This window comes from Callospermophilus lateralis, assembly GCF_048772815.1.
Source record: "Callospermophilus lateralis isolate mCalLat2 chromosome Y unlocalized genomic scaffold, mCalLat2.hap1 SUPER_Y_unloc_1, whole genome shotgun sequence".
NCBI classification, from domain to species: Eukaryota; Metazoa; Chordata; class Mammalia; order Rodentia; family Sciuridae; genus Callospermophilus; species Callospermophilus lateralis.
Genome location: NW_027510163.1, coordinates 942,808 through 965,667, shown reverse-complemented (window position 1 = coordinate 965,667; position 22,860 = coordinate 942,808). Strand labels below are relative to the sequence as shown.

At 40.1% G+C, this 22,860-nt stretch overlaps 1 protein-coding gene across 1 annotated transcript; it reads right to left on the bottom strand.

Moving 5' to 3' along the window:
- Positions 1 to 4,349: 4,349 nt before the first annotated feature.
- LOC143639900 (uncharacterized) lies at positions 4,350 to 20,766 on the bottom strand. Its single transcript, XM_077107930.1, is given in 7 exon segments — positions 4,350 to 5,778; positions 5,780 to 6,810; positions 6,895 to 7,146; positions 7,315 to 7,736; positions 9,383 to 9,443; positions 9,614 to 9,740; positions 20,716 to 20,766. Coding segments are annotated over 7 exon segments (2,379 nt in total). The 5' UTR covers positions 20,719 to 20,766; the 3' UTR covers positions 4,350 to 5,295.
- Between the last annotated feature and the right edge of the window lie 2,094 nt (positions 20,767 to 22,860).

Sequence of the window (22,860 nt, the reverse complement as noted above, 5' to 3'; positions counted from 1 at the left end):
GCTATGTTCAAAAAAACTCTTCTCAAGTTCCAGAGTCAAACTGACCACAACACAATAATCTTGGGTGACTTTAACACACCTCTCTCACCACTGCACAGATCTTCCAAACAAAAGTTGAATAAAAAAACTATAAAACTCAATAACATAATCAATAATTTAGACTTCACTGACCATATAGAATATTTCAACCTGCATCAAACAAAAACACTTTCTTCTCAGTAGCACATGGATCCTTCTCTAAAATAGACCATATACTATGCCACAAAGCAACTCTTAGCAAATATAAAAAAGAAGAGACACTACCATACATTTCATCAGAACATAATTAAATGGAATTGGGAATCAAAAACAAAATAAAAAGTAAAAATTTCTCCATCACCTGGAGACTAAACAATAGGCTACAGAATGAACAATGCATTGCAGAAGGAATCAAGGAGGGGATTAAAATTTCTTAGGCATAAATAAGAACATATAAAAAACCGATGGAAATCTGAGACACTATGAAAGCAGTACTAAGGGGAAAATTCATTGCATGGCATTCATTCTTTCAAAGAAAAAAAAAAAAAAGTTAACAAATAAATGACCTCACAATACCTCTCAAAGCCCTATAAAAAGAGGAACAAACCATTAGCAAAAGCAGTAGAATGCAAAAAATAATTAAAATTAGAGCTGAAATCAATAAAATTGAAACAAATGAAACAGTTGACAATATGGACAAAAAAGTTGGTTCTTTAAAAAAATAAATAAAACTGACAGACCCTTACCCATGCTAACAAAGAGAATGAGAGAGAGAGAGAACTCAAATTACCCGTATACATGATGAAAATGATAACATTACAACAGATCTGACAGAAATACAGAGGATAATAGAAGACATTGAAATTATCAAGAAATTTCTTCAGTCATACGATCTGCCCAGATTGAAACAGGAAGACATACACAATTGAAATTGACCAATATCAAGTGATAAAATAGAAAACACAGCTTACCAAGATTGTGCAATATGATTAAGTGGGATTCATCCTAGAGATGCAAGGTTGGTTCCACTTAGACAAATCAATAAATGTAATTTATCACATCAATAGACACAAAGATAAGAAACATATGATCATCTCAATAAATGCAGAAAAAGCATTTGACAAAATACAGCACCCCTTTATGTTCAAGACACTAGAACAACTAGGGATAACAGTAACATATCTCAATATTGTAAAGGCTTTCAATGCTAAGCCTCAGGACAACATCATTCTAAACAGAGAAAAATTGAAGGCATTTTCTCTAAAAACTGGAACGAGACAGGGCTGCCCTCTTTCACCACTTCTATTCAACATAGTTCTTGAAATGCTGGCCAGAGCACTTAGACAAATGAAAATAATCAAAGGGATATGTATAGGAAAAGAAGAAATTAAATTGGCACTATTTGCTGATGATATGATTCTGTATCTAGAAGAACCAAAAAACTCCGCCAGAAAACTTCTAGAACTAGTAAATCAGTTAAGCAAAGTAGCAGGATATAAAATCAACACCCATAAATTGCCGCAGTCTCTGGCTGGGCACAAATCACGAGTCTCCACACAGCTTGTAGATTCAAACAGCAATTCTTTATTCCCGAACTCACACCGGCCGTCTACAAACACGTTCTGGGGGAATCCACGTTCTCTGCCCAAATCCACTCCGTTCTCTGCCCAAATCCTCTCCTGCCTAAATCCACACCGCATGGGCTTCTGTCTCTCAAAAAATACTGTCTGACCTAAGCACTCAAGAGGAACTCAGCAGCAGGATATGCCCTATTCTAAAGGGGGAACACCCTACTCTCCTATTATGCTAAACTTCCCTATTCTAAAGGGGGAACACCCTAATCTCCTATTATGCTAAACCGCCCTATTCTAAAGGGGGAACACCCTAAACACGGATCCTGCCCTGGTCCTTGAGCAAGGTCACCTTTCAGAAGTCCTTCCACTAGACAGCATGGGAGTAAGCTGGCAAGGAATTTGTCATACCTACTTGGCTGATGGCTCCCAGCATCTCCCCCCTTCTGATTAATTAAACAACAAGTAATGTGGCTTAAGGACCGTGCCTGGTAGGTTGTCCAGTTCAACATATGGCTCTTACCCGTCATTGGAAAACTGACCTTTAGGCGTCAGCCTCCTGTCTTAGGTTGATACCATTGCAACTGGATCATACCCGTCACTGACTACCGGTCCAGCATACAGCCATACTTGTGGATAGGTCTATGCACCAGTGGGGGGGTGAGGTTCTTTGCCTCACCTCTGTTGGCCCCCAAATTTGGCCTTGGTGCCAGTGGGGGAGTGAGGTTAATGTGGCATTTCTGTATATCAGTGACAAAGCCTCTGAGAGGGCAATGAGAAAGACTACCCAATTCACAATATGCTCAAAAAAAAGAAAAAATACTTGGGAATCAAATTAATGAAAGAAGTAAAAGATCTATACATGAAAACTACAGAACCATAAAGACAGAAATCAAAGAAGACCTCAGAAGATGAAAACATCTAACTTGCTTATGGATAGCAGAATTAATATGAACAAAATGACCATGCTACCAAAAGCATTATACAGATATAATGCAATTCCCATCAAAATCCCCAAGGCGTTCCTCATACAAATAGAAAAACCAATCATGAAATTCATCTGGAAAAATAAGACATGCAGAATAGCTAAAACAATCCTTAGACTGAAGTAGGTGGCATCTCTGTACCAGATTTAAACTATACTACAGAGAAATAGTAACAAAAACAGCATGGTGTTGGCACCAAAACAGACTGGGAGACCAATGGAACAGAATAGAGGACACAGACACTAACCCAGACAATTACAATTATATTAGTCAAAGGTGCAAAAACATGCACTGGAGAAAAAAGCATCTTCAGCAAATTGTGCTAGGAAAACTGGAAATCCATAAGCAACAACATAAAATGAAATCCTTAGGTCTCACCATGCACAAAGTACAAATCAAAATGGACCAAGGACCTAGGAATTAAACCAGAGACTCTGCATCTAATATAGTCTGTAATATTCATCATGTGGGATTAGGCCCCAACTTCCTATAGCCCAAGAATTAAAACCAAGAATCAATAAATGGGATGGAATCAACCTAAAAAGTTTCTTCTCAGCCAAAGAAACAATCTGTGAGGTGAACAGAAAGCCTACACCCTGGGAACGAGTTTTTACCCCTCACACATCAGACAGAGCACTAATCTCTATTGCATATAAAGAACTCAAAAAGCTAAGCACCAAAAAAACAAATAACCCAATCAACAAATGGGCCAAGGACCTGAACAGACACTTCTCAGAAGAGAATATACAATCAATCAACATTTATATGAAAAAATGCTTATCCTCTCTAGCAATTAGAGAAATGCAAATCAAAACTTCTCTAACCTATCACCTCACTCCAGTCAGAATGACAGCTATTATGAAGACAAACAACAATAAGTGTTGGTGAGGATGCGGGGGGGAAAAGGTACCCTATTACCTTGCTGGTGGGACTTCCAAATTGGTGCAGCCAATTTGGAAAGCAGTGTGGAGATTCCTTGGAAATCTGGGAATGAAACCACCATTTGACCCAGCAATCATTCTCTTCAGACTTCCCCAAAGAACTTAAAAAACACCATACTACAGGGACACAGCCACATCAATGTTTATAGCAGCACAATTCACAAGAGCTAAACTATGAGTCAACCTAGAGTGAATGGATTAAAAAAAAAAGTGGCATATATACAAAATGGAAATTTAATCAGCAATAATAAAGAAAATAAAATCATGGCATCTGCAGGTAAATAGATGGCATTGGAGAAGATAATGCTAAGTGAAGGTAGCCAATCCCCCCCCCCAAAATGCCGAATGTTTTCTCTAAGGAGGCTAACTCATAGGGGGTACATAGGGGGGAGCATGGAAAGATTAGATAAATTCTAGATAGGGCAGAGGACTGGGAGGGAAAAGGAGGGGACAGAGGATTAGTAAGGATGATGGAATGTGAAGGACATCATTATACAAAGTACATGTATAAAGACATGAATTTGGTGTCAAATTTCTTTATATACAGATATGAGTAATTGTGGTATATATGTGTAATAAGAATTGTAATGCATTCTTCTGCAATTTCTTTATCCCAAATAAATAAATAAATACATAATTAGCAGACAGGTTTTCCCAGATGTAAATACTTTTTAAAAAAAAATTTTTAAAATATTTATTTATTTATTTATTTTTAAGTTTTCGGCAGACACAACATCTTTGTATGTGGTGCTGAGGATCGAACCCGGGCCGCACGCATGCCAGGCAAGCGCACTACCGCTTGAGCCTCATCCCCAGCCCAGATGTAAGTCCTTTTATGTCTTTGAATAAAACTGTCAAAATGAAGTACTGCCCAATATTGCTTATCTACAGTATTTTTTTTTTAATACAACTGAATAAAACTAAAACATCTGAACCCTTTGTATTTCTTACTTTCATAGGGTTTATTCATTTTGGCATGAATCTTTCCAGTACTCAGAATAAACTGCAAAACTTAAAAGATTTCCCACATTTTTTACATTCATAGGCTTCTCTCCATGAGAATTTTCATAAAAGAAAAATAGGTCTAGAACATGAAGCTGAGTATAGCAAATCGTTCCCATTCAGAGTGTTTGTTTTCCAGTGAGGGAAATGGCTTTGAAGACAACAGGGAAAATGGAATGATTTGCCATATTTTTTCACATTTAAACAGTTATTCAGCCAGATGTGGTGATGTATGCCTTTAATCCCAGAGACTTGGGAGGCTTAGGCTGAAGGATCACAAGTTTGCGGACAGCCTCAGCATTTTAGAACAACCCTAAGGAACTCAGCAAGTCTCTGTCTCAAAATTAAAAATATAAAAAACAATGAGGATGAGTCTCAGTGGTAGAAGGCCACCAGACCAAATCTGCAGTACAATCCCCAGTACAATATTCAGCAGAGTGAGCCCTTTGTTTTTGTTTGAAGGGAACAAGAAATATTGATCCCACCACAATTCACATTTAGAGAATTTTTCTCCAGTAAACTTCCAACATGTTGATGAGAAGAACAGTAATAACAGAAGATTTTGCCAATTGTTTTAACCAGTACAATTTCTTTGCAATATGAGTTTCTTCATGTAAGTGAAGCTGATGGGATATAACAAAGGCTTTTCCCCATTGTTGACATTCATAGGGCTTCTTTCCAGTATGAGTTCATTCATGTGAGCAAAGATGAGAGGACTGAGTGAAAGCTTTGCCACACTGCTTACATTGATAGGGTTTCTCTTGAGTGTGAGTCCCTTCATGTCTGTGAAAGAAAAAGCAAGAAAAAGACTTTTCCACATTGTTGGTATACATTAGGCTTCTCTTCTGCATAAATTCTTCCATGTATGTGAGGTTCACTGGATGTGTCAAGGGGTTCTGCACATTGTTGATATTCATAAGGCTTTTCTCCAGTATGCGTTTTTTCATGTCTGTGAAGATGATGGGATCGAACGAAGGCTTTGCCACACTGCTTACATTCATAGGGCTTCTCCCCAGTATGAGTTTTTTCATGTGAGTGAAGGTGAGTGGACCGAGTGAAGGCTTTGCCACACTGCTTACATTCATAGGGCTTCTCTCTAGTATGCGTCCGTTCATGTCTGTGAAAGAAAGAATTAGTAGTGAAGACTTTTCCACATTGTTGGCATTCATTAGAATTCTCTCCTGTAAGGATTTGTTCATGTATCTGAAGGTAAGACAAAGTAGTGCAGGCTTTCCCACATTGTTGACATTGATATGGTTTCCTCACTAGTATGTGCTCCTTCATGTCTGTGAAGTTTAGAGGAGTCAGTGAAGGCGTTGCCACACTGCATACATTTATAGGGCTTCTCCCCACTATGAGTCCGCTCATGTATCTGAAGGTAGGAAGAAGTACTGAAGGATTTCCCACATTGTTGACATTCATAGGGCTTCTCCCCAGTATGAGTTTTTTCATGTAAGTGAAGGTGAGTGGACTGAGTGAAGGCTTTGCCACACTGCTTACATTCATAGGGCTTCTCTCCAGTATGTGTTCGTTCATGTCTGTGAAGGTTAGAAGAAGTAGTGAAGACTTTTCCACATTGTTGACATTCATAGGGTTCCTTTTTTGTATGAGTTTTTTCATGTGAGTGAAGGCTAGACGATAGAGCAAAAGCCTTGCCACACTGCTTACATTCATAGGGCTTCTCTCCAGTATGCATCCGTTTATGTATCTGAAGGGAGGAAGAAGTACTGAAGGCTTTCCCACACTGTTGACATGCATAGGGCTTCTCCCCAGTATGAGTTTTTTCATGTCTATGAAGTTTAGAGGACATAGTGAAGGCTTTTCCACACTGCTTACATTCATAGGGCTTCTCCCCAGTATGTGTCCGCTCATGTATCTGAAGGTAGGAAGAAGTACTGAAGGGTTTCCCACATTGTTGACATTCATAGGGCTTCTCCCCAGTATGAGTTTTTTCATGTGAGTCAAGGTGAGTGGACCGAATGAAGGCTTTGCCACACTGCTTACATTCATAGGGCTTCTCTTCAGTATGTGTCCATTCATGTCGGTGAAGGGAAAAAGAAGTAGTGAAGACTTTTCCACATTGTTGGCATTCGTTGGGCTTCCCTCCAGCATGGATTTGTTCATGTATCTGAAGGTAAGATGAAGTAGTGTAGGCTTTTCCACATTGTTGACATTGATAGGGCTTCTCTCCAGTATGCGTTCGTTCATGTCTGTGAAGGGAAGAAGAACTTGTGAAGATTTTTCCACATTGTTGGCATTCATTGGTCTTCTCTCCAGTATGGATTTGTTCATGTCTCTGAAGGTAAGACAAAGTAGTGCAGGCTTTCCCACATTGTTGACATTCATAGGATTTCTTTTTCATATGAGTTTTTTTATGTGAGTGAAGGTTAGACAATTGAGCAAAAGCTTTACCACACTGCTTATATTCATAGGGCTTCTCTCCAGTATGTGTCCGCACATGTATCTGAAGGTAGGAAGAAGTAATGAAGGCTTTCCCACATTGTTGACATGTATAGGGCTTCTCTCCAGCATGGATTTGTTCATGTATCTGAAGGTAAGATGAAGTAGTGTAGGTTTTTCCACATTGTTGACATTGATAGGGCCTCTCTCCAGTATGCGTTCGTTCATGTCTGTGAAGGGAGGAAGAACTAGTGAAGACTTTTTCACATTGTTGGCATTCATTGGTTTTCTCTCCAGTATGGATTCGTTCATGTCTCTGAAGGTAAGACAAACTAGTGCAGGCTTTCCCACATTGTTGACATTCATAGGATTTCTTTTTCATATGAGTTTTTTTATGTGAGCGAAGGTTAGATGATTGAGCAAAAGCTTTGCCACACTGCTTACATTCATAGGGCTTCTCCCCACTATGAGTCCGTACATGTATCTGAAGGTAGGAAGAAGTACTGAAGGCTTTCCCACATTGTTGACATTCATAGGGCTTCTCCCCAGTATGAGTTTTTTCATGAGAGTGAAGGTGAGTGGACCGAGTGAAGGCTTTGCCACACTGCTTACATTCATAGGGCTTCCCTACAGTGTGCCTACGTTCATGTCTCTGAAGGTAAGACAAACTAGTGCAGGCTTTCCCACATTGTTTACATTCATAGGTTTTCTTTTTCATATGAGTTTTTTTATGTGTGTGAAGGTTAGATGGTTGAGCAAAAGCTTTGCCACACTGCTTACATTCATAGGGCTTCTCTCCAGTATGCGTCCGAACATGTCTGTGAAGGGAAGAAGAAGTAGTGAAGACTTTTCCACAATGTTGGCATTCATAGGGCTTCTCTCCAGCATGGATTTGTTCATGTATCCGAAGGTAAGATGAAGTACTGTAGGCTTTTCCACATTGTTGACATCGATAGGGCTTCTCTACAGTATGCGTTCCTTCATGTCTGTGAAGGGATAAAGAAGTAGTGAAGACTTTTCCATATTGTTGGCATTCATTGGTCTTCTCATCAGTATGGATTTGTTCATGTATCTGAAGGTAAGACAAAGTAGTGTGGGCTTTTCCACTTTGTTGACTTTCATAGAGTTTCTCTCTAGTATGTTTTCTCTGATGTATTCTAAATATATTTCGGTAAGCAAAGTCTTTCCTACATACATTGCATTTAAAAAGTACTTTCCCAGTGTGCGTGATCACGTAACTGTGAAGACTTGTGGGTGAAACTAAGGTTTTACCACCTTCTTTACATTCATGGGATTTCTGTCCACAATGAATTCGTTCATGTTTTCTAAATAAAGTGGGGGAATGAAAGGCTTTCCCACATACCTCACATTGAAAAGCTTTACCTCCCCTATGTCTTCTTGTGTATTTTTGAACATTTGTAGGAGAAGATGAGGCTTCATCACATTGTTGACATTCATCTGGTTGCCACCCAGTATGAGAATCTTTATGCCTTTGAATGTCATTCGAACAACTGTTGACTTTCCCACATACTGTACTTTCATAGGGTCCATCTCCAGTTTGTGTTAAGATTTGTGTGTGAACACCTTTGAGAGAAACCAGAGATTTCCTGTATTGTTTCAATTCACATGGCTTCTCTTCACATTCTTCATGCTTGTAGCATTCGGGTCCATAGTGAGATGTGATCTCCCTATGAAGGAATGAAGGGCATATGAAGTCTTTGGCACACGTAATGAAGTCACATGAATTTATTCTATTAAAATTTTTCTTTGCTTAAGAATTGGTATCTGATGACCAGCACATTATTAATAATTGATTAATTCATGATGTTGTATTTATTTAAGGTCCTAGGTTAACGTTACTTCCAACATGAGGTAAAGCCTAGGTTTTTCAAACTTGTTCAAATTGCCAGAAAATAAAGAGATTGAGAGGAAACAATGCTTTGCAACACAGCATGCCTATGGTCATTCTCCAAATAGTTGGGCTGGTGATGTGGCTCAAGTGGTAGCGCACTCGCCTGGCATGCCTGTGGCCAGGGTTCAATCCTCAGCATCACATACAAAACAAAGATGATGTGTCCGCCGAAAACCAAAAAATAAATATTAAAATTCTGTCCCAAATAGTTATACTCACATATGCAATTTCATAATACTTTTTGCATGTCAAGAACTTTGAATAGACTTATAAATTATATATATATATATATATATATATATATATATAATTTATTTCAGTGGACAATAGACTCTATTGATTTAAATGTGGTGTTGAGAAGAAAACCTCAAGCATCCAAGGCAAGCTCTCTACCATGGAGCCACAACCCTAGTCCCAGTGAAGTATATATTTCTGGTAAGAAATCTTCTAAGAATAAATACATTTAAAGTTGTGCAAATTTCTTGCATTGGTTTTAAAAATTATATGACATCCCCAGATTCCCTCAAGGATTCCTCTTGTGAGTACAATTACCTTAGACTGCTCCCAGAAGTTTTGATCTGATTTTCAATGTTCTTCTCGTCACATTGGTTTCCTAAAATGTCAAACCAAAATGTTATAAATTTCTAGGAGCTATAAATGCATTTCCAAATTCATGGGGCATTTTATAGTATAATAATTCACCAACTGATTGTCTTTTCATTTTCTACATGAATAAAAAAATAAACACAATTTCTCCAATTAAATAAATACACAAATTATTACCTATAGATTCCAGGTTTCTGAGGACTTCTAGCATCACATCTCTGTAAAGGTTCTTCTGGGAAGCATCCAGCAAATCCCACTCCTCCTGCATGAAGTTCACAGCCACATCCTCAAAGGTCACTGAGATCTAAAGTATCCCACAAATGTGCAGTGGAGGCCAGGAGAGATTTGACAGCATGAGAAATCTATACTCAACATGCATGATGTTCACATGATTCCCTGGCCTCTCGATTAATTCCACGATTTGGTCATTGAAATCTTCAGTGCATTTAATTCTTCACAGCCACTCCAACACTAGATTTGGGCCCCACACAAGGTAAATAGTAGAGTGTTTTACACCCTTCCTTTGTTGAGTTCACAGGAAGTAAGAGGGTCTCCCGGGTCACCCTTATGTTATTTGTTGATTGCATCTCTATCACCTTCTTACCAACATCCTGTGCAGTAGAGAGCTAATATTAGCACCCTCCTTATTACTTACCCTTAGAAAAGAAAGCTGACAGAGTAGGAAATTGCTGGGATCACAAAACTCAGCATTTGAGAGATCCTGCCAACCACAGTGGCTCACTGGGCCTCCACAATTAAAATAGACAACATGGTATTTACTGATCTCCTGTTTCCTTCTGAAAGTCAATTGTTCCATCCTCAAAGAAGTGCCTAGAATCAGCCCCAACCCACACCCTCAGAGTATGGAGTCACTAAAGAGTTTCCCTTATAGACAACAGTTAGACAATCTTCCACACAGGTTGTCACAATGTGTTCACTGGGTACTGAGCTCAACTTGCGTGATTACTCGGAGAACAACTAGAAGTTTGCAGGTGCTTTACTCCAGAACAAATTTACCCAATTAGTAATCATGCACAATGATTAATAAACATCACAATATAATAATTTCTGGTGGTTAATGTCAAAGCAGAATGGGGTGTGTCAAATGATGGCATTTGTCTCAGAAAGAACTTGATGACCCCAAGATGTTATCTTGTCCAAACAACAGCCTTACAAAATTATATTAGTTTGAAAAATAGTTTTCTTAACAGCAGAAAATCCTTTCCCAAACATCATGGCAACAATGAATGTCCAATGATTCTCAAACTCTTCTGAACAGCAGATGTCTCACTCAGATCATGTACAGTCATGAGACACATATTACCGTTCTGCTCAAAGACACTTTGATCAAGATAGGCCACATGTACAGTGGTGGTCTGTCATGAAAGAGATTCCTCTTTCCTGTAGCACAGCTGGTGCAAGAAAACCTCAGGCACGAGCACTTCCAGGGTGTGTTAAAGCAGCAGGTTTGCAGCCCAGAATCCTGAACTATCCCACACTGACTGCTTGTGAAACAGGCCACTCCATGTGGGTCTCTAAGCAAGCTATGATTTCTGCACAGTGTGGAACAGCACAAAGGACCACCTACCAGAACACGACCCTGCCACTCACAAAGAACCATGCTCAAGGACATAAGACACATGACATTTGAAGCAGGACAGTATCAACAGAGGTTAACAGGAGGCTGAGAGAAAGCCTTTAGTGGGCTGTCCTTCGTTGCATGGACAAAGTATGAGTGACAGCAGGTGTCTTGGAGACAGATCACAATGATGGTCCAGGTAAACTGAAATCTAAGTGGCTAAGGGTACTTCATCCATCTATCCTGCAGACAAATATCATTTATTATACATTTAACTGTGAAAGACTAAAACACATTTCAAAAATTTTAAAAATGTGTAATTACTACCTGCCCCCAGAAAACAGAAAGTCAAGGCTCTGACATCTCAAACAGGCTTCCAGGAGACACTTAAGACCTGCCACCAATTTTCTACTGTTATTTCCAGACAACAGAAGTTGAGTTAAAACTTTCTAATTCTTTCTTTTTATATTTATTTTTTACTTGCAGTTGAACACAATAGCTTTATCCTATTTATTTATGTGGTGCTGAGGATTAAACCCAGGACCTTCCACATGCTAGGCAAGTTCTCCACCACTGAGCCACAACCCCAACCCACCTTCTAATTCTTTATATGGCATATTTTATGATATTATTAAAATTAAATAAAGTATTAAATAGAAAACTATGAAAGACTCTCATGATCATGAATGCAAAATTCCTCATCAAAAAATACTTTACTGAAGCAAAAAATAAATAAAAAGAATTATAAACACAGCCAAGAGGAAATTATTACTGCTCTGTAAGACTGATGCCAAATTTAAAACTCAGTTAACATTTTCCAGGGAACAGAATACTACTGTGGGAAGTCAAGCCCAGTGGCACAGATCCACTCACATCAGCCTCTGCAGGTCCCAGGAACGCAACACACATTCAAGGCTGATTCAGAATTAAAAAACCAATTAACATTATTCATCACAACAAAAAGCTAAATAATAAATATTGATTATATCAATAGTTAAAAAAATCAAGAATAATGAAAAAACACTCAAACTCAAAAAAACACAATGTCTTCATAGAGAGAAAGCATGATCCTCTATGCTACTGGAATCCACTGAAGAATCATGAAAAACAATGATATGACATCAGTGTTGTCATGTTAATAAACAGGACAATGATTATACTATTGACAGCAGGAAGCTGGGCATGGAGGCCATGCCTGTGGTCCTTGCCAATCAGGGGGCCCAGGCAGGATGATCCTAGGTTTGAGCCCAGCCTGGACAATTTAGCAAGACTCTGTTTCTAAACAAAAAATTAAAAGTTTTGGGAATGTAGCTCAATGGTAGAGCAGCCCTGAGTCCAACACCCAGCGCCAAAATGAAAAGAAAAACAAACACATACCACTTATACAGAACCAATAAAAGAGAAATACTCATATATAAACTTACAAAAATCTGTATGACAAAAACTGCTAACTTCTAATAAAAGTATCAGAGACATGGAAAATATTTGGAGATACTTTTATGTTCACAGATGGGAAGCCTCAATTACCATCAATTCTTACCAATTTTATTTATGGATTCAATATAATCCCAATAAAAAATATTTTAAGTTTTGATTTCAGTAACAAAAGATCCAGAACAACCAACACAGTAATGAACACTCAGTTCACAGGATGAACACTACCTGAGGTTAACAGCTACTAAAAATCTACAATCATCAAGATACAGTGGTATTTGGCACAGTATAAAAATATTCCACTGATCTTTGACAAAAGAGCAAAAGAAAATCAATGAAAAATATACTCTCTTGGACAATGTTGCCAAAGCACTGGACATGAATTAACATGTAGACAAAGAAAACATTCTCATTTCACAAATGTCACAGCGCTCTCAGTGGAGCCTCAGTCTCAAAGTAGCACACACAGCTGGGGCTGCAGCTGTAGCAAAGCACCTGCCTGGCACATAGGAGGCCCAGGATTCACTTGTCGGCACCAAAAAATTGCCTAAACATTGTAGTACCTAATGCAAAACTCCAAACTTCACTAAAATAACAAAGAAGTACTTACAGAGAAATCTGGGCTGGCATGACAGCTTCATATGCAACATCAAACACATGATCTGTGAGTGAAAAACTTGTAAGTAGAACTTGATCAAAACGAAGTTTGCGTTTTTCAAAAGATGCCCTTGATAGAATGAGAAGACATGCTGGAGAACTGGACAAATTGTTCTCACAACACATAGTGACACTGGGTTGGTGTACAACATACATGAAGAATACTCAGTAAAAAAATAAGCAATCAACTTGGAAGTGGGAAAAAGATTTGGGAAGACACTCATTCAATAAAGAGGCACAGTTAACACATGTGTGAGAAGATGCTCACCTGCATATAATTAGAAAACTTCAAAATGAACAATGAGGTGCCACCAGATACTCAACTGGAGGGGTGAAATGCCAAACACCAAAAGCTCCAAAAGGCAGTGAAAACATGAATCAGCAAGCACCCTTCCCTTGCTCATGTGAATGCAGAGAAGAACACTCTCTCTGGAAGACAGTCACGCTCTTACAAAATAAACATGGTGCACTCTACAATTAATTCACGACACTCCCAGGTGTCTATGCAAATGAGGTGAAAATAATGCACAGAAAACTTCTCAGCAGTAACTACAGCAGCCATGTCTAGAACTGCCCAAAGCTTGAAGCAAGGAAGATGAACCTTTTAATGCTGAATGGACAAGGTACATTTTAACCACACCAAAGAACATCATCCAGAAAGTGAGCTCTGCAGCCTGGAAAGATACAGCACCCTTAAAGGCAGACTGGAAAGCGAGAGAAGCCAGTCTGAAAGGCCAAGTGCAGTAAGATTCCAAGTCAAGAACATTCCAGAAGAGACAACATTATAGATGCACGGATACTCTTCTGTATGACATTACTATGTAGAGTATGAGACACACAAAATCACACCACACAGAGAAGGAACCCTAAGGTAAAGGATGGATTTCGGCTGATGACAAAGTGTTGCTTCATCCACTCTCTTAATCAAATGTAGGGTACTGATTCAGTAACTAACAAGCATCCAACATCAATGCAAAATATTGAGAACAGTGTAGAGAAAGGTGTTTGATACTATATGTAATGGCTCATTTGAATTGTCAACTGCATTGGATTAAGAGATACCTATCATTAAGAGGCCTCTGGGTGTGTCCATGAGGGTGTGTCTACAAATGATTGGCATGTGGAACAGAGAACCAAATTAGAGAACTTCCTTAGGTATAGGCAGCACCATCCATAGGACCGTGTCTTAGGTGGAACAAAAGTTGGAAGAAGAAGGAAGCAGCAGCAGAGAAAGCCCCTTTCTTCTCCAATGGCTGCTGCAATGATCTGAGGACATCAGACTCTGCCTTCTTCACTCTCCCAAAGTGGACTCTGCCTGTGATTCTCCAGGGAGTTTCCAGAACATTTGGTCTGGACTAGGGCAGCACCACTGATCCCTCTTGTTCTGAGGCTTCAGCCTCTTGGACTCTGCAGCTACTACTTCTCAAGCTCTCCAGCGCAGATGGTCACTGTGGACATCCAGCTTCAGGTCAAGTAGGCCAATCTAATAAGTTGCCTTTTATAATCACACTTCATATTGATGCTCTTCCTCTAGAAAACATTGACTAACAAACTATAAGTCTAAAATTGCTCTGAATAACAAAATTGATTCAATAAGGAGTAAATGAACTACATGCCATAAACTTTTTCCCATTTTTTTTTTATTGGTTATTCAAAACATTACAAAGATTGCAGAATCACATCGGTTACACATCCACATTTTTACATAATACCATAATAGTAACTGTTGTATTCTGCTACCTTTCCTATCCTCTACTATCCCCTCTCCCCTCCCCTCCCATCTTCTCTCTCTAACAAATATAAACATAAGAAACAATATTACATAATGAATACCTTTCCCCCAAAATAATGCAAAAAATAAAGCAAAGAAGAAAAGTCATAGTTACAAATTTCAAAACTATGGACAAAAGCAATGAAACTGATCTTTCAATACTATTTCCATCTGGAAAGAAACTGGATGATAAGTCTTTTTTTTAATATATATTTATTCTTTACTTCTAGGTGGGCACAATTCCTTTGTTTAATATTTATGTGGTGCTGAGGATCAAACTCAAGGCCTCACGCATGCTAGGTGAGCGTTTTTTCTCTGAGCCACAATCCCAAGCCCTGGATGATAAATCTTTAAAAGGTATACCAACTGCTGGTAGGGTGGTGTGCACCTGTAAATTCAGCCACTAGGGAGGTCAAGGTATGGAACTGGCAAGTTGGAGGCTCTCTCAGCAATTTAGCAAGACATCCAGAAATTTTGTGAAACTTGGTCTTCATCAACAATAAATGGGGGGACTGGGATTGTAGCTCAGTGGCAGAGCACTTGCTAGCATGTATGAGGCACGGGGTATGATCCTTAGCACCACAGATAAATTAAAAAAATAAGGTATTCTGCCCCTCTACAACTATACAAAATAAAAATAAAAATAAATATGTACATAATAAATAGGAAGAGCTGAGGACTGGCTCAGTGGTCAAGTGCCTGTAGGTTTATTCCCCAGTAAAACACCTGCCCACCTAAAAATACTGCTCACACATTGAAATTCATTTTTTTGAGGCAACATAAGCATGAGCAAGTCCCTGGCTTCAATCCCAGCACTCAATACATCAGCAAATAAGTAAACACCAGTCTACAATACTAATTTTCTTGGGGTGGAGAGTAGCTCAGTAGTAAGAACTTGATAGCCCTTGGTTCAATCCCCAACAGTCCATGTACACACACAAAAAAAAAAAAAAAAAACAACCTTGAAAATATATGTAATGAGTGATAAAAAAGATTATAATACAAAAGATACACAATGAGAGGCAACAAAAATCAATGAAAAGACAACACACTTTCTTACAAAGGAGACTGAACTTGCCCATGATCTACACTCTTTGAAAAAACAAAGAGCATTTCAGTAAATTATGTGAAATTCAGGGCATGGATTATTGTGTTTTTTGGGGTGAACATAGAAAAACTTATCTAAAATGAAAATAGTACACTGTATCTAAGACCAGTGAAAATATTGTACAAGACAGAGAGACTAGAGAGAGCATTAATGTTACTCCCAAGTTTCATAAGCTAAAAGGCCAGCTCCCAAATGGGTGGCCCTAGGAGGAGGTAATTAGGAGGGAACAGCAATCAGGTGACATGGTGGGAGTGCTTGTGAGAGGATCAGCACCCTAACTTAGACATATATATCTCTCCTTTTCAGAAAACAGGTGTCATTTATTATTTCACTGATAAAGTATTCAGTGATTTTTAAATGATCACAGTTGGGTATTTTAGGTATTGCCATATTGTCCTTAAAACTTCCAATGAAGAAGGGTATGATGGTGCACATCTGTAACCCCAGTGGTTCAGGGGTCAGAGGCCCAAGGTGATGTAGCAAGACCCAGACTCAAAAGGAAGAATGTAAAAGGGGTCAGGGATGTGGCTCAGTGGCTAAGCCCCTCTGGGTTCCATTCCTGATACAACAGAGCTAACATGAATCTGCCAAATCTAGACAACAACAGCAACAACAAACTGTCATTACTGTCAAATTCATCAGCTTGTCAATGACTGTAACTAATTTACATAAAATCAAATTCATAAATTTATCCACCACAATTTTTGTAGAAATGGATTCATTTCCCACAGCAATAATGGAAGATAGAGTTTCTCTGTATCTTAAGTGGCATTCTGGAATCTAGGACATGGATTTCAATTGGAAATCATTAAAAAGACAAGATCAAATCTCACCAATTTTCTATGCATACTCAGGGGTAGCAAAAGATAAATTAGATGTGTTTATTTTGTTGTTGTTGTTGTTGTTTGTTTGTTTTTCTGTTCTGTTCTTTTTCTTTGGTTTGGGATCAGAGATTAAACCCAGAGGAACTTTACTGATAAGTCACATCCCCAGACATAAGGCCTGGCTAAGTCGCTAAGGCTGTCCTCAAGTTTGCAATCCTACTGCCTCAGCCTCTGGAACAGCAAGGATCACAGGTGTGCACCACTGTACCTGGCTGTAATTGTTTTCACAATGGAAATGTAACTAGACTTTTAAAATCCACTTCTTTCTTGCCTATTTAATAATAGTCCACCCCATTTGGCTCTGAAAAAATAGACCTGGGCCTCAAAATGTGAGCAGATCATTTCAAAGTGATACACAGAAAGCTTTGGTGCTGAGGGAGCAAACATGTGTCAGGCTCAAGGGGCAGGGAAGGTCCCTGACATCTGGGACATGACCTCTCCTGGTCCTACTTCCTGAAAGCCTCTAGGATCACCCTCCCAGGGACCTGGACTATGACTCCAGTCTACGAGGCTTTTCAGGTTTGCACAGCTCTGCACTGGGGTGGGTGGTCCTTATGCTCTGGGGGAGGTTTCGCTCCATCACACTGTGAAACTACAAGGGCAGGAATCACTGGTGACCTGGACCCACAGCGCCAGCATCCACAGGCTGACTGGCCACCTCTCTCCATGGAATGGGAACACAGCTTGGGAAAAACAAGGTCCCAAGGAAGTAGCTGTCTAGATGAGGCCTGTTCCAGGAGATTCCTCAGCCCAGGGCCCCCAGCAGCTTCCCTGAGAGGCTGCACCCCACACCTCAGGCTGTCCCCTAGGAGGAACTGACCCAGGGCCTGAAGTTCTGTTCACCCTGCAGGGACCAGGGCAGCTGTGGGCACCTTGTGGCAGCTTCAGGAGAGGACAGTGGCTGAGGACATGGGACCCTGTGAGGCGTCCAAAGGGAACCTCTGCCAAGAAATCTGACATGGTGTCTACACCTAAGGAAGATAAAAGGAGAAGCACAAGATTTTTACAGCTGTGAACTCAACTTCTCTATGAGTTCTTTGATGTAGTTGCATCTACATCAAGGAACCTTCAGAGTACTTGACTTTGGCTAACCAGACCACCATGAGGGTGGAAAGGCAGGGTTCTGTATGGAAAGCAAAAATTATGTTGGGCTATCTTAAGCCCTTTAATAGCCAATTATCTTAATTTCTGTATCAGACCACAATTCTCAAAACTATTAAATTTCTCAGAATATATCCCTACCCTTACCAGACAGTCAGAAGATATTTCTATTTTCTTCCTTCCTTCCTTTCTTTCTGTAGTCCACCAATCTGATGATCCTACCAATGCAATTGGTTAATGTAGTGATACACAGTTTCTTTCATAAGCGTTCATGTTGGCCAGGCACAGTGCCACACAACTGTAATCGCAGTAGCTTTAGAGGATAAGGTAGGAGGATTGCTACATTCAAAGTCAGTCTCAGCAATTTAGTGAGGCCAGAAGGAAATTGATGAGATCATGTCTCAAAATACAATCTAAAAAGGACTGATTGTGGCTCAGTGATTAAGTGCCCCTGGGTTTAATCCTTGTCTTTCAGGGTGGGACACATACATCATTTAGGGTCACTTGAATCCATGTTCCTGAGTATGGTCAATAATATTTAAATCAAAATGAACTATTCTCCATAGCTGGGATTGCCAATGACTTTAATGTCAACAGCTTGAGAAACTGAAGCAGGAGGGTCAGGACTTACAGGCCAGGCTGGGCAACATAGCCAGACCCCATCTGAAAATCAAATTTGAACAGTTGAGGATGAAGAACAGAAGAATGAATCAAACACTATTATCCTATGTGCATATGTGACTACAGGACTGGTGTGAATCCACATCAAGTACAACCAGAAAAAGGAGCACTTACACTCTATTTATGTGTACTGTGTAAAATGCATTATAATGTCATGTATAACTAATAAAAACAAATTTAAGTAAATAAATGATTTATGTCAAATTGGGGCAGGGGGGCCTCGAACATAACCCAAGATTCAATATCCCTAGGTCGTATGTACAAATGCCTTTTTCCTTTTAAAGTAATTATTTTGACCAAACACAGGGAACTGTTAAGTGATTATTCTTTCCCCTCAAGTATAATAATCAGAAATAGAAAACAAATACTTTCAAAAGTGTACTTCTTACCAGGGACACAGGCCTTGTTAGAATGGCCTTAGGCCTGAGCCTAAGCAACTCCATTTTAAAAGACCTGCAGTTTCACCAGGCACATCCACAGATCCCTCCAGTAAGGCCTCAAACAAGTTCCTTCCCCTCACCCTGATAAAGAGAGTAAAGCCTCTGGCAGTCTGTCCTTGCCTGATAAGAGGGAAAGGCAAGAAGGTCAGGGTGGAGATGACCCCAGGGTAAATGATGTCACTGAGAAATAGGGTGGGGCTGGGGATGTGGCTCAAGTGGTGGCGAGCTCCCCTGGCATGTGAGCAGCCGGGTTGGATTCTCAGCACCACATACGAAGATGTTGTGTCCGCTGATAACTAAAAAATAAATATTAAAATTAAAAAAAAAAAAGAGAAATAGGGTGGTAGCTGATAAGGATTGAAAGTGTGATCAAAAGCACCCAAATTTCGTATACATGATAGAGCTGATGAGCAGGAATTCAGCCAACAGAAACAAGGATGCACTGGAGCTGGAGAGTCTGATGAGGACCTGACATCCCATCACTTGGCATCTTTCCTGAGCCTCTGCAAGATCCTCACCATTCTCAAACTCTACTGCCTCATCTGGACCTTGGTGAGAGCTGCACCTCCTCCTTAGGACCCCCTCCTCAACTGGTCCTCTGCTCCACACCAGGAAATGCTTGCCTTAGTTCCAGACCTGGTCACCGAAGTCTGAGTGAGTGTGCATCTGCTGGACTCACAGCCTAAGACATAAGATCTTTGAACTTAGCATGCAGAGGGAATGTCATTAGCTTATCATAATTAAATGTGTTGTCCAGTGCTTAGAATGAATCTAGAATTGTTTGCTGTGAATTAATTAACCTAGAATTGTTTGCAGTTAGGGTGATAAACAAGTCAAGATGGCACCTGGCTTTCAGCCAGAGGAAGTAGTGGTTGAGAAGTAAGGCCAGCAAGCATTAAGATAGAGATTCCTTAATGAGTGACTGCTGTGCCTAGATTATGTCAATTAAGTTAAGCTGTGTGTAATCATTAAGATGATGATTCCTTATTCGTTGACTGTTATACCTAGTTTATGTTAACTGAATACACAGCTTGTTCTTAATTATGTGTATATACCCCCAGTGTCCTCCAATAAACGACTCCCACTCCTGCTGTATCCACCTTCACAAGTTGATCTTCACCCCCTGGTTAGTTTGTTGCTTCCAGGCTGTGGCACAGTTTCCTGTGAATTGATTATGTCTATTGCAGTGCCTAGCATTAAGGATTGTTGTTTTCTTGATTAAGAACCTATAGAGTTAAACTGTATTGAGTAATTTGAGTGAATAGAGCATTGAAAGGGGCACAAGTGTGTGGACATTCTTTATTTCTCCCCTTGACTGCATAAGTCACAGTTTTGCCTCCTCCACACAGCCCTGTAAACCCAGGAACTTTGGAGGCTGAAGCAGAAGTGAAGCCAGATTTACAGATAGGTAGTTAGGTAAATTGGGTCTAATATTGTGTAAGATAAATAAAACAGAGGCCCTTATAGAGAATGGAGTCTCACCTCAAAAACCCAAAACCCAGCTCACCCCACGAGACAAAGAATAGGGCCACGACTCTGCCTCTGCCGCGCTCCCCAGCTCACCCAGGCACCTGGCCCCAAGGCAGGTGGTGACGTGTACCTTCAGCCCTGGTCGCAAATTCACCATTTTTGTCTTCTGTGGTGACCCGGCATCCTCTCGAGGAACCTCCAGGCACCCGAGACAAGGGTGGGGGGAAACAGGCAGAGCAGAGTCACCTTAGTCCCTGGAGCAGAGAACTCTGGGGTTTAAGGTTGAGGAGGGGAGTCGCTGATGAAGAAATGCTGGTAAGATTGCGGAAGCCCGCCCTTCCTCTCCCTCTGCGCACTGATTGGGCAGTTCTCCCAGCATCCTGGATGGATGGCCTCCAGGCCCGCCTCTGAATCGTGACTGAGAGGCAGCATCATCCAATCACTGACTGAAATTGGGTAGAGTGACAGATGCTTGGCCCAGGCCCTTTCCAGGCGGAGCTTTTCAGCTGTGCTGGGAACTAATCCAGGTGGGAAGCCTTGGCTTAGCCTCTGGTACAGAGGTGACACCTGGCGCTGAGCTAGGCTTCAGCCATAGAGTGCTTTCTGAGCTGGCGAGGCCCTGGGTTTAACCTCAACACAAAAACAAAGCACAGCTTCTCAGGGAGGCTGAGGCTGGAGGAGCCAAAGGTCAGGTCAGCGTCTGCAAACAATGAGACCATCTGTTTTTATTTTTATAAGTTGTAGATAATACAATTTTTATTTATTTCATTTTATGTGGTGCTAAGGATCGAACCCAGTGCCTCATGTTTGTGAGGCAGGCATTGTACCACTGAGGTACAACTCCAGCCCTGAGAGACCCTCTCTTAAAATAAAATGAAAAGGGTGGGGATGTAGCTCAGTGGTCCAGGTAAAGCCCCTCTGAATTTATATATATATATATATATATATATATATATATATATATATATATATATATATAATAATGGGACCTCAGGAAAATTAGAAAGACACGGTCTCCATATTTTTGAAACACTCTTTAAAGCTATCATATATATCCCACATATATATGATATCTACTAATGAAAACACTTTGAAAATTATATTAGTAATTCTCATTACCTCCTGGCCTCTGATCTTTGAGGAGGCAGCCTGAGCTATAAAAGGAAACATTTGGGGTTGGGGCTGTGGCTCAGTGTTCCATCCCCAGCAGAGAAAGGGGTGGGGTGGGGGGAGGCAGGCAACCCTCTAAAACAGCAATGGGCAGCAAAAATAAAATGGGTGCCTTGTGCTCAATGTAGATAGTCTCCATTCTACTATTATCAATTCTTATGTACAGACCTGACTCTGCTGATCCCACAAGTCTGCTCAGCTGTTTGCCCTAAATGCAAACAGAAAAGGTGTTGATTAAAAGCAGGAAAGGAACTTTGACCAGTGCACCTACGCCAGGGAGACAAGGAAACCCTGTCCTTACCCTGTGTTTAGGTGCTGACAAGGGCTGTGAGATTTTCTAGAAAGGGAAATCATTGTCATGAATGCATAGCGGAAATTGTATGTAGGAGTCAGTATTTATTGTAAAAGAATAATCTTGTATTATTACTGCAATAGGTGATATGCAAATAATATCATAATATGTAGAATTGTATTAGGTTAGGCTTCAGACATCTGTAGTCTCATAACATGTCTGTGAGCTCAAGCTCATTTGCCTCCTTGAAACATGTCATTCCATTGCACAGACTGACCTCATTATTTTCTCTCACTATAAAGTCCCCCTCTGTGAACTCTTTCTATGTCAAGGTTTCAGATGCACCAATATTTTCAAGAAAATCCACAAACCCATCTGCATCCTGCCTAGGAAGCAATGTGCCCCCAGAAACTGACCCAGGGCTCTCAGCTTCCTGGGTTTAACTATCAGAAAGAAATAAGAACCCTGCTCAGCTCTGCCAGAAAGCCTGCATATAAAACATAAAAATTTGCCACTTGGGGCCAATACACCCTGTCATATTAACCCCAATAATGGAAAGTATATACCATTTTATTCTCTTCTCTTAAGTTGGACTTTGTGAAGTCTTTCACATCCTGCACAGTGTCTCACATTCATTCTACCTAACAATATTGCCCATGGACCAGGAGGGGCTCTTGTGTCCTTAGCATCACAGAAAAATTAACAAAATGAAGGTATTCCGTCCATCTACAACTATACAAAATAAAAATTAAAAAGTACATAATAAATAGCAAGGGCTGAGGATGTGCTCAGTGGTCAAGTGCCTGTAGGTTTATTCCCCAGTTAAACACCTGCCCA